This window comes from Danio rerio, chromosome 21 (assembly GCF_052040795.2).
Source record: "Danio rerio strain M-AB ecotype USA chromosome 21, GRCz13ab, whole genome shotgun sequence".
NCBI lineage: Eukaryota > Metazoa > Chordata > Actinopteri > Cypriniformes > Danionidae > Danio > Danio rerio.
This window is the reverse complement of record NC_141041.1, coordinates 1,237,777-1,256,959: the sequence shown is the minus strand read 5'-3', so window position 1 is coordinate 1,256,959 and position 19,183 is coordinate 1,237,777. Positions and strand designations below refer to the sequence as shown.

The 19,183-nt window shown below is 37.2% G+C and overlaps 1 protein-coding gene across 5 annotated transcripts in view; it reads left to right on the top strand.

The window, feature by feature from the left end:
- The first annotated feature begins 5,072 nt into the window (after window positions 1-5,072).
- The window catches only part of scarb2b (scavenger receptor class B, member 2b), a 62,934-nt gene continuing 48,823 nt past the window's right edge, over window positions 5,073-19,183 (top strand). For all 5 annotated transcript variants that reach the window (XM_087300519.1, XM_087300520.1, XM_087300518.1 and 2 more), the window contains exon 1: window positions 5,073-5,335. In XM_087300519.1, the coding sequence (XP_087156645.1) occupies window positions 5,213-5,335 (123 nt within the window). In that variant the 5' untranslated portion in view covers window positions 5,073-5,212. The remainder of the gene's footprint in view (window positions 5,336-19,183) is intronic.

Sequence of the window (19,183 nt, the reverse complement as noted above, 5' to 3'; positions counted from 1 at the left end):
TGTCCTTACTAAATGTTTGCATCGGAATTTCTGAGCAAACGTCATCAAAATATGTCAAGAACTGATTCACCTCAGATTCAGGAAATGAAACTTGCTCTTTGGACTTTTTTATGCTTTATTTTTAGGAATAATACATTTTGCATCACAAATTGATTTTAGAAAAGTTCATTCTAAATTAAATGTATTATTGCTGCTATTATTATTATTATTATTATAGATAAGTATGTAAAATAATAATAATAATTAGATTTATTTTATGTACTTAAAATTTGTTTAATTATTTTGTATAAATATTACATAATCAAAATTATTATTATTATTATTATAATAGATAAGCATGTATAATAATAAAAATAATAACTAGTTTTATGCACTTAAAATTTGTTTAATTATTTTGTATAAATATTACATAATCAAAATTATTATTATTATTATTATAGATAAGCATGTATAATAATAATAATAACTAGTTTTATTTTATACACTTTAAATTTAATTGTTTTGTATTAATATTACATCATCTAAATTATTATTATTATTTATTTATTTTCAAGGCCAACAACTCATATTAATATTTATAAGATGCAATATTGGGATTATTAGATAAGTTATTTTTATTAAACTCTTTTTAATAATTTTATACTCCACTGTTGATAATCAACTCATTTATTGCAAACAAGCAGTTAATCCAGGAACCAGCAATATTTTTCCTCAATTCAATATAACATTTCTATTTACATTTAGTCATTTAGCAGACGCTTTTATCCAAAGCGACTCACAAATGAGGACAAGGAAGCAATTTACACATATAATGTACTTTTATTTTTGTTTTTTTATTGATGTATTAATTGTATATTTGTAAAAGAAATGTGATCTAAATGAGTTGTAAATTTACACACAACAGAAGGTCATGTTAAATCTGGTTGAGCTCTGAAACTGTCGGTCACCTTGGTCCAACAATATAAACAGACCCTCCTACTTTCTCTCTCTCTCTCTCTCTCTCTCTCTCTGTCTGTCATCTGTGACACAACTTACAGTGCTGTGAAAAAGTATTTGCCCCTTACTGATTTCTTATTTCTTTGCATGTTTTTCACACTTACACTTAAATTTTTCCGATCATCAATCAAATGTGAGGTAACACAGGTAAACACATCATGCACATTTTAAATAAAGTTTTTTTTTTATTATTTAAAGAAAGAAAACTGCATAGTGTTGTGTGAAAAAAAAGTGTTTAAAACTCTTGTTAAAACATAATTTAACTTTGGTTTATCATACTTTAGTTCTGTATCTGTATCACACCCAACCTGATTACTCCCAATGTGTTTGCAATCAAGAAATCATTTAAATAGGACCTGCCTGACAAATTGAAGTAGACTAAAATATCCTCAAAATCTAGAGATCATGCCGAGATCTGAAGTAATTCAAAACAACTGAGAAAGAAAATAATTGAGATTGTTCAGTCTGGAAAAAATTATAAAACATTTTCTATAGCGTTGGGACTGCAGTAAACCATAGTAAGAGACATTTTCTACAAATGGCAAAAATTGGAAAACCTTCGCCCAAGATTGCAGCAACAACTCATCCAAGAGGTCACAAAAGACCAAAAACAAAATCCAAAGAACTGCGGGACTCACTTGCCTCAGTTAAGATGAGTGTTCATGACTCCCCCATAAGAAAGAGACTGGGCAAAAATGTTTTTTATAAGTTCAAACCAAACACACTGCTGAGCAAAAAGAGGAGAAAGGCCAATCTCAGTTTAGCCAGAAAATATCCTAATGATCCCCAAGACCTTAAAAAGGCGGTTCAAAAACCCTCCAGTGTGGGGGATTTATTACAATTCTGCAAAACATGAGTGGGCCAGAATTCCCCCAATGCACTGTAGATTAATTGGAAGTTATCGAAAAACACTTGATTGCAGTTGTTGCCCAACCATTTGTTAGGTTTAGGGGGCAAACACTTTTTCACATAGGGCTATGCAGTTTTGGATTTTGTTTTCTGTTAATAATAAAAGCCTTGATTTATAAACTGCATGATGTGTTTGGTTGTGTTGATTGGTTAATTTGTTCCATCATTTTCTTTTGCTAATCCAGGTCAAAGCGGCAGCAGAGCAAGCTAAGAAATGTAGGCTGCGTCCGAAATTGCCTCCTACACCAGTATGTATTACATTTTAATTCACTACACTACCATTAAAACAGTGTGTTCTATGTAGTATGATGAGACGTTCTACATCCTCCATTAGTCATTAGCCCCTTTCACATAATGATACCGGTAAATACAACCCGGGCTCATTGTGGAAACGTAGCCCCGCGGACGTTTCTGCGGACCGCGATTTACGTCCCGGGAGGTACGTATTCGAGCGTTTTTTTGTTTTTCGCGGATCCGCGAGAGGCCGCTGTGCGCGCTTTTTCGCGTCTCGTTCGCGCCCGCGCCGTTCTTGCGCGAAAAGCTGCCGGATCGGAAAAAAATTAAAAAATTCGCGGTTCGATTTCGACCGCGTTTTCTGATTGCGTCGGGAAAGCCCTCCACTCCGGCGAGCGCGAAGAGGAGGGTCGGAGCGGTGCCACACCGCCCCGCAGCGTTCGCTCGAAAAAAAAACAAACGTGGCCTTTACGTACCTCCGGCCACGTAAATCGCGGTCTCCAGAAACGTCCGCGGGGCTACATTTCCAGAATGAGCTTGGGTTGGATAAAAATCTGGAAAATTTCCGGAACGGCTTTACTGGTGAACTCAAAAAAGCGCTGTTCACACAGGCGAGGACGTTACGGACTTTTTTCCGAAAAAGACCATTTAAACATCCATTCCAGAATAGCGGTAAATTCTGACTTAATTAACCAGAAATGAGCTCTAAATGGCAACATTTAACTACATCCCAAACTCTGTGGATGGATCAGTATTGTGAACAACTTCGATAAAAACATATGGAGAAACACTTTCGCATGTCAAGATGTACATAATATGTGTGTTTGCCTTCGCTCACCGGCTGCTTCACAGGCACACGCAACTGAAGAAAGCAGAGCTTGAGAGTAAACAAACAACGGCTTATCAAAAGCATCTTATCGATGATTATTTACACAGTTGGCATTAAGATAAACATATAAACGTTATCTGACTAGCATCTAGCAGCTAAATGTGTCTGAAAAAAATATTCAAAGGCTTTTATTTTCATAAACCACGTGGACGTGAATGTGTCGGAGTGTTCTGATTAGCTAAAGTAGACGTCTCACGTCAGCACGTTCTAGATGTGCACGCGCTCTTTCCGGCAATCTTCCTTCTGCATTCACACAGCACAGCATTCCGGCAAATTACCGCTAATGTTACAACTTCTCTTCCCGTAAAATAGCCAGAACGAATTTACCGGTATTTTCAAAAAGGGCCTGTTCACACATGCAGACCTTTTTGGAAATTGACGATAATTTTCCAGAAAGGTCTGTATGTGTGAAAGGGGCTATAATCACGTGACCTGCCCACGTCAGTTGCATCGCTGCGAGTTAACTAAGTTTATATATTTTAACTTTAACTCATGAAGTAATTAGTAGAATCTGTGGACAATTGTTGCTTCTTCTGCTCAGAATTTTGTAAAAGATCTGCCGATGTTTGCGGAATTATTTTGGCAGTATTGTAACTAGAAACTTAATAGATTAAATAAAAAAATAAGGTCTTTTATTTAATGTTTACAATGCAAATCCAATTAGATCCACTTATTTGTTAACAAAGCAAGTCATTTCAAAGTCATCTTTATTTCTCAGGTGCTTTTACAATGTAAATTGTGTCAAAGCAGCTGAACACAGAAGTTCTTGTAGATTGAAACAGTGTCAGTCCAGATTTCAAAGTTTAAGTTCTGTTCAGTTTAGTTCAGTGTAGTTTAATTTGAAAGTCCAAACACTGAAGAGCAAATCCATCCATGTGCAGCTCCACAAGTCCAAAACCACGCAAGCCATCGGCGACAGTGGAGAAACAAACTTCACCAATTGACCAAAGTGAAGGAAAAAACCTGGAGGGAAACCAGGCTCTGTTGGGCACAACCATTTCTCCTCTGGTCAAACTTTTTTGAGCAGAGCTGCAGTCTAGGTGCCAGAGACTGAAGAACGCTGTACATCCATCATGGAGAAGCTACAGGTGTTAGTAGGTCACTGGCGGGTGTTCAGGCTGGCCCATACGATCAGTGTGGAGACTCGTCTGTCACTGGGGTCTTACAGGAATCAGTCTCATGCTCTCCACTCCACCATGACCCCCACAGCATCTGCTCAGGATACGGCCTGGTCCAGGATTATGGAATTTTCTAAAAGTGCTCTGTGGTTGGCATCATCTCTTCACAGGTCTTGAACCACTGAAATAAATAGACTGACTCAATGATTGGCTAAAAGCCTGCAGATTTCTGCAGTTTGGCATTTCTGCGTGGAGTTTGCATGTCCTCACCGTGTTGGCGTGGGTTTCCTCCGGGTGCTTCAGTTCCCCTCACAAGTCCAAGCACATGCAGTACAGGTGAATTGGTAAGCTAAAATTGACTGTAGTGTATGTGGGTAAATGAGTGTGTATGGGTGTTTCCCAGTGATGTGTTGCTGCTAGAAGGGCATCTGCTGCGTAAAACATATGCTGGATAAGTTGGCGGTTCATTCCACTGTGGCGACCTCAGATTAATAAAGGGACTAAGCCGAAAATAAAATAAATGAATGAATGACTAATAAAGTTATAATAGCTAGTAACCTTAACTCTGCTCTCTCTTTTACACACACACATACTTGAACTCTTTTTCTCTGTTAATTTAGATCAAGTTTATTTGTATAGCTCTTGTTTCAAAGCAGCTTTACAAAATTATTACATTACAATCAAAATCAGAAACGTTATTATACTTTACTCTTACACACTCAAACACACTCAGTCTTTCTTTCACTGTGTTTCTCTCAGTCACTCTCTGTGTTTCTTCTCTCTCTTTGACATACATAAACTCCCTCTCTTTCTCTCTCACACACACACACACACACACTACTCTCTCTCTCTCTCTCTCTCTCTCTCTCTCTGTCTCTCTCCTCCCCCTCTCGGATGTGTTTTCACTACACTGCACTCATTCATTCATATGCTGCGCTGCCGTCTGCATGTGCTCTACTCTTCTCTCCAGAGCGTGTGTGTATCTCGCAGGATCTGCTTCATAGTAATCCTCTGTGTGTTTGTTTAGGAGGATAACATACACGCGCACACACACACACACCTCACCATGAGGAAAAGCTCCTGTTGCATGTACAGTTGTGGAGCCGCCGGCGCTCTGCTTCTGCTGGCGGGAATTGCTCTCTTTGCCTCCGGACTTTTCCAGACGCTGATCCACAACAAGCTCAAGAAGGTCAGAGATTACTTTATTTGCACTTCTCAAACTTTGGGCTTTATTTGTGGATGTTAATTTATTTTGGCAAGCACATGTTCAGCTCCTTTATTAAACTGTATAGAACTTTTTAGCATTTTTAGAAAGTGTTTTGTGTTGATAATTTTATTTACAGTTTGTTTTTATACTTTATAAAGTGTTTTATGTTGCTTATTAATTTAAATTCACATTTTATTTAGTGTTATAGTACTTTTAAAACTTTTAGAAAGTGTTTTATATTGATTTTTTGTTTTATTCACATTTCTAGTGTTGTTTTTTACACTTTATAAAGTGTTTTAAGTTGATTATTTACTTTATTTAACATTTTATTTACAGTTGTGTTTCTTTTTTCATATTATAGTGTTTTTTTCTATTGCTTATTTATTTTATTGAACTTTTTTTGGGTTAATTTTTTTTTTTTTTTCATTTTTAGAAAGTGTTTATGTTGATTATCTATTTTATGTATGTTTGTAGTGTGGCATTTTACACTTTATGAACTGTTTTCTATTGCTTATTTAATTTATTTAACATTATATTTAGTGTTTTGGTACTTTTTACATTTAAAAAAAAGTATTTTATGTTGATTGTTTATTTTATTTACATTTCTAGTTTTGCTTTTTCCACTCTATAAAGTGTTTTATATTGATGATCTATTTTATTTAACATTATATCTACATTTTTAATGTTATTATAGTGTTATATTTCTTTTTTCCATTTTTACACAGTGTTTTAGGCTGTTTATTTTATTTAATATGTTTATTTACAGTATTAGTATTGCTTTTTTACACTTTATTAATTTTTACATTGATTATTTTATTTTACAATTTATTTAATGCATATTGTTGCTTTTTAAGACTTTAGAATGTGTTTTGTGTTGATTATTTATTTTATTGGGCACACTTTATTTTGATGGTCCATTTGTTGAATTGAAGTTACATTGCATCCACATGGCAACTAATTCTTATTAGATTATAAGTAGACTGTTAAGTTGGGGTTAGGGTTAGTGTAAGTTGCCATGTACTTGCAAAGTTTCTTATAGTCAGTTAAATGTCTGTTGAAGGAGCAGTATCAGCAGATATTAAGCAGACAGTCTACTAATACTCAAATGGACAATCAAAATTGTTACTAATTTTTGTTTAACATTTTATTAATTCTTAAAGTGCTTTTTACATTTGTATGTTGATTGTTTATTATTTTGTATAACTGTAGTGTTGCTTTTTTTACACTTTGTAAAGTCTTACAAACTAATTTCGAGAGAAGCATGTGATATGATTGATCACGGCTGGTCCCTCATCTGTTATCAGCAGTAATCCAATCAGATTGATCCAAGCTTACAATAAATAGACATATTTCACCCTACTGCCTTATCTTCATTTTGGAAGAATCCCCCCTTCCACCCCATCTCCTCTTTACCAAGTAGAGCTATCGAGACCTACCTGATCTCAGACCCCCTTATATGCTAAATGATCAGACGGAAACCCTGGCTCAATTATCACCGAGCTCAGGGTTCTCTCCCGAGACAGCATGAAAAACCTGCTATTATTATCAAGCAATATATTAGTGTGAACTCTTGAATTAAAGTGTTTTAAATTGCTTTTTCATTTTATTTTACATTTGTAATGTTTTATTTCTTTTGACATTTTTAGAAAGCGTTACTTGCTGATAATATTTTAATTATTTATAAAAGACATGATTGATCACAGCTGGTCCCTCATCTGTAATCAGCAATAATCCAATCAGAGTGATTAAAGCCTACAATAAATAGACAGATTTCACCCTACTGCCTTATCTTCGTTTTGGAAGAATCCCCCCTTCCACCCTATCCCCTCCTTTTTTTCCCTTTACCAAGGGGAACTCTCGAGAACTACCTGATCTCTGACCCCCTCACATGCTCATTGACCATGCGGGAGCCCTGGCTCAGTTATCTCCGAGCTCAGGGCTCTCTTCCAGAACAGCATGCCAAACCTACTAATATTATCAAGCAATATCTAAGTGTTAACTCTTGAAAGAAAGTGTTTTACATTGCTTTTTTATTTTATTATTATTATTACTTTTAACCATTTTTAGAAATTATCTTATGCTGATAATTTTTTTATTGTTTATAAAAGGATAATTAAATTAGTAGTGTTTTATTAGTGTTTTGTGTAAGATTTTTAAGTATTTTATCTTACATTTTCAAAATTTTTAATGTTTTTTTTAATGTTTTTAATATAACACATTTATGATTTAATCATCCTTTATTTGGAATTTACTTTTAATATAAATGTTTATAATTTTTTAATATTATTTTCTATTTTTGATCAATGTAGTTTTTATTGAGTTTATGTATGGCGATTAGTGAAGTGCTGATTGCTGTATACTCATGAACCCTGCTCTGAAAGGGTCAGTTACTGGAAATAAGCACAAATGCGCGCACATGATTTAAACTGAAAGTAGGTGTGTGTTGAACGTGCGCTGTGTGGTCAGAGTGGCCTGTAACATGTGCTCTGTGTTTCTGTCTTCTTCTTTACCGCGTGTGTGTGATCTGCTGCGGTTCTCTTGTGTTACTGCGTTTCAGAGCAGCAGAACCACATCACATGACGCTTGCACAGATAATATAACCATCTGCAGTAGTGTGTGTGTGTGTGTGTGTGTGTGTGTGTGTGTGTGTGTGTGTGTGTGTGTGTGTGTGTGTGTGTGTGCGAGAGATTGAAGTTCACCAGCAGCATTAACAATACTAATTGACTTGTGCAGTTTTCATTAGTGTAAATTGTGTTTGAGTATGGTGAATGTGTAAAGAGCTTTAGCTGTGTGTGTGAGCGTGTGTGTGGGTGTGAACGCAATGTTGTTGTAAATATGATGATATGATATTCAGCTGCAGCTCGTGCTGAACAGGAAACACACTGTGTGGATGTACTCAAAGCAGAGACTGTGTGTGTCTGTAAGAGAGAGAGCAAGAGTGTGTGTGCTTGTGATTGAGTTTGTGTGTGTGTAAAAGAGAGAGGAAGAGAGAGTGTGTGTGTGTGTGTAGTTGTGTGATTGACAGTGTGTGTTTGTGATTGAGTTGTTTGTGTAAAAGAGAGAGAGTAAGAGTGTGGTTGTGTGTGTGTGTGTGTGTGTGTGTGTGTGTGTCTGTGTGTGTGTCTGTCTGTGTGTGTGTGTGTGTGTGTGTGTGTGTGTGTGTGTGTGTGTGTGTGTGTGTGTGTGTGAGAGAGAGAGGGATGGAGAGAAAGTTTGTGTGTGTGTGTGTGTGTATGAGAGGGATGGAGAGAAAGTGTATGTGTGTGTGTGTGTGTGTGTGTGTGTGTGTGTGTGTTTCAAAGCACTCGTTTATCTATACAGGTCTGTGGAAGTCTGTGGAAATGATTATTGAATTGATTCTGTCTCCTCTGCTCAGCACGCTTGCTGTAATCCAGCAGACATAATCAAATACTGACTGTTTTGATTATTGATTATTATATTTCTGTAAGTTTGGCCTCTAGTGAGCAGAAGAGGATTCTTTCATAAACACAAACACATCAGGTCATTGTGTTTCAGCTACACCCGGTGCATATTTCAGTTAGGATGGGGCACTTATACCAGGGTAGTAATTTACCATCGCATCCCACAGCCTAGAATAGTGTGTTTGTGTGTGTGTGTGTTTGTGTGATGGTCAGACGATCCGCAGTGGAAACGCTTTGATCAGCCCATGTTTAGAGGCGTCCCAAACAACTCTGATTATATCGAAGACTTCAAACTCTTCAGACACACTGATCTGGGATCATGTTGATGTTTTGGAAAACAAACGGTCACACACACACACACACACACACACACACACACACACACACACGTGCGGTTTTCTCTTTAGGCCGTCTGGACTAATGTGATGTACAGAATTCTGCTTGTGTTGTTTGGTTTTAGAGGCAGACGAATCAGAAATGAGTCAAACTGCAATGATAGATCTGAAGAAAAGACTTTTATTAATCAATAAAATTGTTAATGTGTGTTTGTGTGTATGTTTGTGTGTGTTTGTGAGTTTGTATGTGTATGTGTCTTTGTGAGAGTGTGGATGTGAGTGTTTGTGGGTGTGTGTGAGGTGGGTGTGTCAATATTCTTCTCATTCATTTGTGCAAAATGTTTAGGATACACCAATAGTACATTAATTATGTGTTACTGTGATTTTATATTAATTTACTTTGTTAAAACAATAATATGCTGAAAATGCAAAAAAATTGTTTTATACACGCCATGTGGAATCTGGTGTGAGGTTAGCATCTGCAGCTAAAGCACAAAATGATACATCATATTTGTTTCCATAAACAGTGTCAACTCTGTTACTGTCAACTCTGTTATCATCAACTCTGTTACTGTCAACTCTGTTATCGTCAACTCTGTTACTGTCAACTCTGTTATCATCAACTCTGTTACTGTCAACTCTGTTATCGTCAACTCTGTTACTGTCAACTCTATTATCATCAACTCTGTTACTGTCAACTCTGTTATCATCAACTCTGTTACTGTCAACTCTGTTACTGTCAACTCTGTTATCATCAACTCTGTTACTGTCAACTCTGTTATCATCAACTCTGTTACTGTCAACTCTATTATCATCAACTATGTTACTGTCAACTCTGTTACGGTCAACTCTGTTACTGTCAACTCTGTTATCATCAACTCTGTTACTGTCAACTCTGTTACTGTCAACTCTGTTATCATCAACTCTGTTACTGTCAACTCTGTTATCATCAACTCTGTTACTGTCAACTCTATTATCATCAACTCTGTTACTGTCAACTCTGTTACTGTCAACTCTGTTACTGTCAACTCTGTTATCATCAACTCTGTTACTGTCAACTCTGTTACTGTCAACTCTGTTATCATCAACTCTGTTACTGTCAACTCTGTTATCATCAACTCTGTTACTGTCAACTCTGTTATCATCAACTCTGTTACGGTCAACTCTGTTACTGTCAACTCTGTTACTGTCAACTCTGTTACTGTCAACTCTCTTATCATCAACTCTGTTACTGTCAACTCTGTTCATCAACTCTGTTACTGTCAACTCTGTTACTGTCAACTCTATTATCATCAACTCTGTTACTGTCAACTCTGTTACTGTCAACTCTGTTATCATCAACTCTGTTACTGTCAACTCTGTTATCATCAACTCTGTTACGGTCAACTCTGTTACTGTCAACTCTGTTATCATCAACTCTGTTACTGTCAACTCTGTTACTGTCAACTCTGTTATCATCAACTCTGTTACTGTCAACTCTGTTATCATCAACTCTGTTACTGTCAACTCTATTATCATCAACTCTGTTACTGTCAACTCTGTTACTGTCAACTCTGTTACTGTCAACTCTGTTATCATCAACTCTGTTACTGTCAACTCTGTTACTGTCAACTCTGTTATCATCAACTCTGTTACTGTCAACTCTGTTACTGTCAACTCTGTTACTGTCAACTCTGTTATCATCAACTCTGTTACTGTCAACTCTGTTACTGTCAACTCTGTTACTGTCAACTCTGTTATCATCAACTCTGTTACTGTCAACTCTGTTACTGTCAACTCTGTTATCATCAACTCTGTTACTGTCAACTCTGTTATCATCAACTCTGTTACTGTCAACTCTGTTATCATCAACTCTGTTACGGTCAACTCTGTTACTGTCAACTCTGTTACTGTCAACTCTGTTACTGTCAACTCTCTTATCATCAACTCTGTTACTGTCAACTCTGTTCATCAACTCTGTTACTGTCAACTCTGTTACTGTCAACTCTATTATCATCAACTCTGTTACTGTCAACTCTGTTACTGTCAACTCTCTTATCATCAACTCTGTTACTGTCAACTCTGTTATCATCAACTCTGTTACTGTCAACTCTGTTATCATCAACTCTGTTCATCAACTCTGTTACTGTCAACTCTGTTACTGTCAACTCTGTTATCATCAACTCTGTTACTGTCAACTCTGTTACTGTCAACTCTGTTACTGTCAACTCTGTTATCATCAACTCTGTTACTGTCAACTCTGTTACTGTCAACTCTGTTATCATCAACTCTGTTACTGTCAACTCTGTTATCATCAACTCTGTTACTGTCAACTCTGTTACTGTCAACTCTGTTACTGTCAACTCTCTTATCATCAACTCTGTTACTGTCAACTCTGTTATCATCAACTCTGTTACTGTCAACTCTGTTACTGTCAACTCTGTTACTGTCAACTCTGTTACTGTCAACTCTATTATCATCAACTCTGTTACTGTCAACTCTGTTACTGTCAACTCTGTTATCATCAACTCTGTTACTGTCAACTCTGTTATCATCAACTCTGTTACGGTCAACTCTGTTACTGTCAACTCTGTTACTGTCAACTCTGTTACTGTCAACTCTGTTATCATCAACTCTGTTACTGTCAACTCTGTTCATCAACTCTGTTACTGTCAACTCTGTTACTGTCAACTCTGTTATCATCAACTCTGTTACTGTCAACTCTATTATCATCAACTCTGTTACTGTCAACTCTATTATCATCAACTCTGTTACTGTCAACTCTATTATCATCAACTCTGATATCGTCAACTCTGTTACTGTCAACTCTGTTATCATCAACTCTGTTATTGTCAACTCTGTTATCATCAACTCTGTTACTGTCAACTCTGTTACTGTCAACTCTGTTACTGTCAACTCTGTTACTGTCAACTCTGTTACTGTCAACTCTGTTATCATCAACTCTGATATCGTCAACTCTGTTACTGTCAACTCTGTTATCATCAACTCTGTTATTGTCAACTCTGTTATCATCAACTCTGTTACTGTCAACTCTGTTACTGTCAACTCTGTTATCATCAACTCTGTTATTGTCAACTCTGTTATTGTCAACTCTGTTATTGTCAACTCTGTTACTGTCAACTCTGTTATCATCAACTCTGTTATTGTCAACTCTGTTATTGTCAACTCTGTTATCGTCAACTGTTATTGTCAACTCTGTTATCGTCAACTGTTACTGTCAACTCTGTTGTCGACAACCGTGTAATTGTCAGCTCTGTTATATATCAATCTAGTTTAAGAAAAATAATAGAAGATACTTTTACAATTAAAAATATTGACAGTAAATTTGATCATATAAATGTTATTTTTATATTGTTTATTTGTATTATACACTTTACAAAAAAATTCAACTTTAATCTTAGTAAAAAAGGAAAATATTTAAGTACACAATTTTTTTTTTTTCAAAATACCAACATTTACTTGCACTTTTTAAAACTGCAGATTTAGTAAGAAATGCAGTGGACTTTTTTATCACCACAGTCAGATATTAAAAAGTATATTTAGGCAACTAGTAGTTGTTGGTCAGTGGGTCTGACCTCAATCCGTCAGAATTTCTTTACATAATCCGCAAACTACAAAGCAGAGGAGGAGAAAATGGTGGTGTTTTACTGAGCCTTTCATTCACATCAGCAATTAAAGATTTCTCAAGTGTTTGCTCTTTATTTTACCAACAGAGCAATTATAGGCTTGGAGGCATTTCATTATCTGCGTTCAGCATTTTTTTCTGCTGTCTGCAGTATTTTAGCTGCAGGAAACGTTTTATCAGTCAGCTAAGATTCTGAATCCAGTTTACAAACAGAGTGTAAAAAAATGCAACATTAAAGCTTTTAACAATGTTACTCTATTTCAAATAAATCCTATTTAAAAATAGAATTAAACATATTAACTGTTTTTAACACTGGTAGTAATCATTAAAATAAACACATTTCTAAAGGATCATGTGACTGGATTGAATATGCTTTTCATCACAGATATACACTCACCGGCCACTTTATTAAGTACACCTGTCTAACTGCTCGTTAATGCAAATTTCTAATCAGCCAATCACATGGCAGTAGCTCAATGCATTTTGGCATGTAGACAAGGTCAAGACGATCTGCTGCAGTTCAAAGCGAGCATCAGAATGGGGAGGAAAGGGGATTTAAGAAAATTTGAATGTGGCATGGTTGTTGCTGCCAGACGGGCTGCACTGAGTATTTCAGAAACTGCTGATCTACTGGGATTTTCACGCACAACCATCCCTAGGGTTTACAGAGAAGGCTCTGACAAAGAGGAAATATCCAGTGAGCAGCAGTTCTGTGAGCGCAAATGCCTTGTTGATGAGGCCAGAGGTCAGAGGAGAATGGCCAGACTGGTTCCAGCTGATAGAAAGGCAACAGTAACTCAAATAAGCACTCGCTACAACCGAGCTCTGCAGAAGAGCATCTCTGAACACACAACACGTCCAACCTTGAGACGGATGGGCTACAGCAGCAGAAGAGCACACCGGGTGCCGCTCCTGTCAGCTAAGAACAGGAAACTGAGGCTACAATTCACACAGACTCACCAAAACTGGACAATAGAAGATTGGAGAAACGTTGCTGCTCTGATGAGTCTCCATTTCTGCTGACACATTCGGATGCTCGGCTCACAATTTGGCCACAACAACATGAAAGCATGGATCATCCTGCCTTGTATCAGCGGTTCAGGCTGGTGGTGGTGGTGTAATGGTGTGGGGGAGATTTTCTTGGCACACTTTGGGCTCATTAGTACCAACTGAGCAACTTGTCAACACAAGTATTGCTGCTGACCATGTCCATCCCTTTATGAGCACAGTGTCTCCATCTTCTGATGGCTACTTCCAGCAGGATAACGCAGCATGTCATAAAGCTCAATCATCTCAGACTGGTTTCTTGAACATGACGATGAGTTCACTGTACTCAAATGGCCTCCACAGTCACCAGAGCTCAATCCAATAGAGCAGCTTTGGGATGTGGTGGAACGGGAGATTGGCATCATGGATGTGCAGCCGACAAATCTGCAGCAGCTGTGTGATGCTATCATGTCAATATGGAGCAAAATCTCTGAGGAATATTTCCAGTAACTTCTTGAATCTAAGCCACAAAGGTCATCTCTATAATAGAGACTAAGCTGAAGGAAAATTAATATATGAATTAGAAAGTAATCGAGAGATTTTTCACTATGATACTTTTAATTATTAATTTCTAACTAATTTATTTTAATTTGTAATGGCATTATATAATATTTTACTAGTTATTTTGCAAGATATTCAGCTTTAAGTGTAAAATATTGTAGCAAATAATACAGATTTATTTCTTGCTCTGTTAAAAGTCATTTGGCAGATGTTTGAAAATAATAATTAATTTCCCATGAAGATTAATCATGGGAAGATTAAGATCTGTTTCTGTAATGTTTGCATGGTGTACGTTACATACTGTACACACTTCTGTCCGTTAGGCGAGTGTTAAATTCCAGCGCAGCTTAAGATGAATATAAACTCCTCATTGTTCCGCAGGAGTGTGTTTTTCTGTAAGTCTTGGCTTGTGGCTGCTGGAGTTTTACATGAGAAAAGAGCAGAAGAAAAGAAAAGTTCAGGAATGAGTGTGAGCTGATGGTCATGTGATCTCTGAGGTGTGTGTGTGTGTGTTTGTGTGTGTGTGTGTGTGTGTGTGTGGTAACGAGGGTCATTTAGTCCAGCCACATGGGTGTGTATGTGAGAGAACGAATGAGAGAGAAAGTGTGTGCGTGTGTGTGTGTGTGTGATTGTGTGCAGATGAGTGTTTATATGAGTAAGTGTGTGTGATAGTTTGTTTGTGTTAGTGTGAGTGAGTGTTTGAGTGTGTGTATGTTTCTATGTATGTATGTATGTGTGTGAATGTTTGTGAGTGTGTGTGTGTGTGTGTGTGTGTGTGTGTGTGTGTGTGTGTGAGAGAGAGAGTGAAAGAGTTTGTAGGGGATGTGTGTGTATGAGCATGTGTGTTTCAGTGTAAGTGTGTGAGAATGTGTGTGTGTGTGTGTGTGTGTGTGTGGGAACGAGTTTGCATGTTGTTTTTTTATATAACTATTTACTACTAATTAATAAAATATGGTAATTCAAACAGTTTAATAATATGAATTTGGTTTTTAGAAATTACCTAAAAATCCCCCAACACACCTGATCAGCACTGAGAACGCAAGTCCTGTTTTTGAATCCGCCACTATGCTGACACATAGGCATTTCTAGCTCCGCCCTCTTCTAAAAAAGCACAATCTCATTTAAATTTGAAGGGACAGTCACCAAAACACCACAATCAGAATCAAAGCCTGAAAGGGTCAGCTTCAGAGAGATATAAAACATTTTCTGTGTGCTATTTTAAACTGAAACTTCACACACAAACATAAACACACACACACACACACACACAAACTAGAGACTTCATTTGCATCTTGGCAGAATATGTCCCTTTTTTAAATGACTAAGTGTTGAATTAGTGAACTGTGGTGCAGTATTCAAAACTGTCTTCTTTATCAGTTCTGCCTCTGTTCCTGTGGGTGAATAACAGATGCTGGCAAATATTGGGTGTAAACTGTTAGTGTTAAACTATTTTTATTTAATCAGATAAACAACTTTATCTGACAAACTTCTGGGTTTCACTTCCTCCTCAAACACCTCAAATACACATGCATTTTTATCAGATTTAGCAGTTAGGGGTGGAAAGATTCCTAGATTCGTCATTCGTTGCAGTGGTAAAGACATTTAGCATGCATCAATTTAAAAACTGCATCGTTTACAAGTTGCTATTCAAATTGTGATGCATTGTTCATACACTGGAAAAATAAGTTTCTTGTCTTGTCTGTTTTACTTTGTCTGGTTTCTAGTCCAAACATTCAAATATTCTTAAATCAAGAAGCATTTTTTAGGCAAGCCAAAAATATTGTGTTGGTTTCAGAAATAACGAGGTAAAATACAGTGAGTTTTTCATGAAAACAAGCTAAATAATCTGCCAATGGAGTAAGCGAAATAATATTAGGTCAAAGGAAAATAAACTAGATTATTTCAGTCACGCCATTGGCAGATTATTTAGCTTGTTTTTATTAAAATCTGACTTTATTTTAACTCGTTATTTCTGAAAACAACACAATATTTTTGGCTTGTCCAGAAAATGCTTTTAATTTAAGAATCTAGATATTTGGACAAAAAAAAAACAAGATAAAAAACTAAGACTAGTAAGAAAATCAGATTTTGCAGTGTAGCAAAACAAACATTTAATAACGTGATATAATGCAACATAATGCCTCATTCAGACTAGCAGCGACTATATAGCGGCCTGTCGCTCTGGGTGGTGTCGTGCTGCAATCGCAGGGGTGTGTAGGTATATACAGCACGAATACAACCGTTCTCTGAGCGAGCTGAGACAGGGTCATGTAAGCTCTTCTGGTGCTCCTATTGGCTGTCACTCAAGTAAGTTGCTCTTTATTTGCATAAAGTTGATGGATTCTAACGTTGACGCGTTGCTCAACACGCCCCTGGTCACCAGCAGTCACTGTTCCTCGTGTAGATGCAGGTCGCTGAAAGTCACTCACACTTTGTTGAATTGAACAGTCACTAGTCACTTTGCCACTGCAAGTCACTTGTAGTTTGAATAAAGCATAACATACCATAAAACCTATAGATTTTTATTACATAAACATGTACTGTATTGCTGCTGTAGCTACTTCATGTGCATCTTTAATGTATTACATCATTGGCTTTGCATCAAGATTCTGTCATATCGGCCTCAGTTTTGAGATCTACATTGCAGAAATGCTTTTCTTAGAGTTTTTGTCTTGTTTCTACATTTTCTAGACAAGCATTCAGTCATTTCCTCCGGCTTAGTTTCTATTTTAGAGATGACCACAGCATAATGAACTGCCAACTATTCCAGCATATACTTTTTACGCAGCAGATGCCTATCTAGCTGCTGGGAAACACCCATACACACTCATTCACAAACACACACACTCATACACTACAGCCAGATAAGTCAATCAGTTCCCCTATAGCGCATGTGTTTGGACTGTGGGGGAAACCGGAGCACCCGGAGGAAACCCACGCCAACACGGGGAGAACATGCAAACTCCACACACAAACACCAACTGACTAGCTGGGAATTGAACTAGCGACCTTCTTGCTTTAAGCCGATGCTGCTAACCACTGAGCCACCGTGCCGCCCCTACTAGACAAGCAAAGATTCTTGAATCAAGAAGCATTTTCTGGATAAGTGAAAAATATTTTGTTTGCAGAAATAATGAGTCACTATTGGCAGATTATTTAACTTGTTTTTATATAAAACTTACTTAATTTTGACTCAACGTTACTTAAAACAAAGCAATATTTTTGGTTGTCTAGATAAAGCTTCTTGATTTCAGAATTTCTAGGTGTTTGGACTAGAAACAAGAGAAAAACCCTGAGTGAGAAGCACATTTTTTGCAGTGCGCAGCCTCTAAAGGACTGGCTGGTCATTTTGCATGTTACGCAAGTCTTCTTCTGTGTAAGTTGCTGGCTGAAAAGTGAGCCTGATAGTCAGACTAAAGCTTGTGAAATGCTGAATCACGGGGTAAAGCTGGATCTCTGTCCTCCTCTGGGATCGATGTTACAATGCCTCTGAAGGGTCGCTCTTCACACTGCAGAGATTGACCCAGAGCGTTTGGAAACACTGTATACAATAACGTCCTTCATAGCTGTTGTAATACGTCAGCACTGCAGAACAAACGGGATCTGAGTGGAGATCAGGAATGTCCTCATATTTATAAATGTTACATTTGAGGGGGCAGTAATGTAGCGCTGAGGTCAGGAGGTCGTGACCTCAGGTGACACTAGTTATCCATCCACCTATTTTGACGTTGAATCTGTGAAAGCATATGACAAACGGCTGCGGCTGTTGACCCTTAGCTGGTTGCATGGACAATGTGTAGTGCACTTGGGCAAGAAGCAGGAGCTGGTGGAGGCTGAATTTCTCTTATAGTGTTTCTGCAGAAATATCCACAAGATTCAGAGTGCTTCATCGGAAACAGCTTTCCAAATCCATGCACTTGGCCTGAAGAGCAGCAACTTCACTCTGTAGGGCCGTCACATTCAGTTTAACTGTCTGTATCCACTCGGACGTTGTATTTTCCTGATTAGTTAGTCTCTGTTTGTGTTCTCACTAGTCTGAAGTCGTTTACAAGTTGTGCACTTTCCGCAGGAATGATTTTTATTTTCGCAACTCAGCTGCATGCGTGGCTAACTTTTAGAGAATTTCGGTTTCTAAAGTCTTGAACGCTGGCATTATTGTAGCGCCATCAATCATGATTGTTTCGTCTTTGGCTGAGTCAGCGGACCCATTTGAGCTCGCCAAATCATTCTTTGTCTGACGCGGGGCTTTCGACATCAAGGCGCAAGGTTCAGAAATAGTCCAAGGAACAATTTAGCAGCTGCGACAATAAACTTGGAGTATGTTGTAACTATGTGTTTAGTAAATTTAGAAATTAGTTCGCAAAGCTTGTGACTTTGCGACTTCATATGGCGGACGCTAAACCAGAAGTTCCCCCATCCACCTATTTTAATGTGCATGTAGGAACGTTGCATGAAAGTATTTTTGAAGGAAATGTCAAGATGTGCATAAAGGGAAATGGAAAATGTGTGTTTGACAAGTTCACTATTTAAAGTCAACTTAACACTTTAATAGCAATAGATTCAGCTCAACAGGTTTTTAAAGTAAATTGTTGACCTTTTAGAAATAAAGTGAACTAATTGATTTTAAAGCAACAGATTTGCTGATTTTTATGAAATAAATTACATAATTTAATAAATTACTTTTTAGGCAACTAATCGCTTTTAAAGCAACAGGTTTACTCACTTATTTAAGTCAGCTAATCGCTTTTAAAGCAACAGGTTTACTCACTTATTTAAGTCAACTAATCGCTTTTAAAGCAACAGGTTTACTCAATTTATTTAAGTCAACTAATCGCTTTTAAAGCAACAGGTTTACTCACTTATTTAAGTCAGCTAATCGCTTTTAAATCAACAGGTTTAC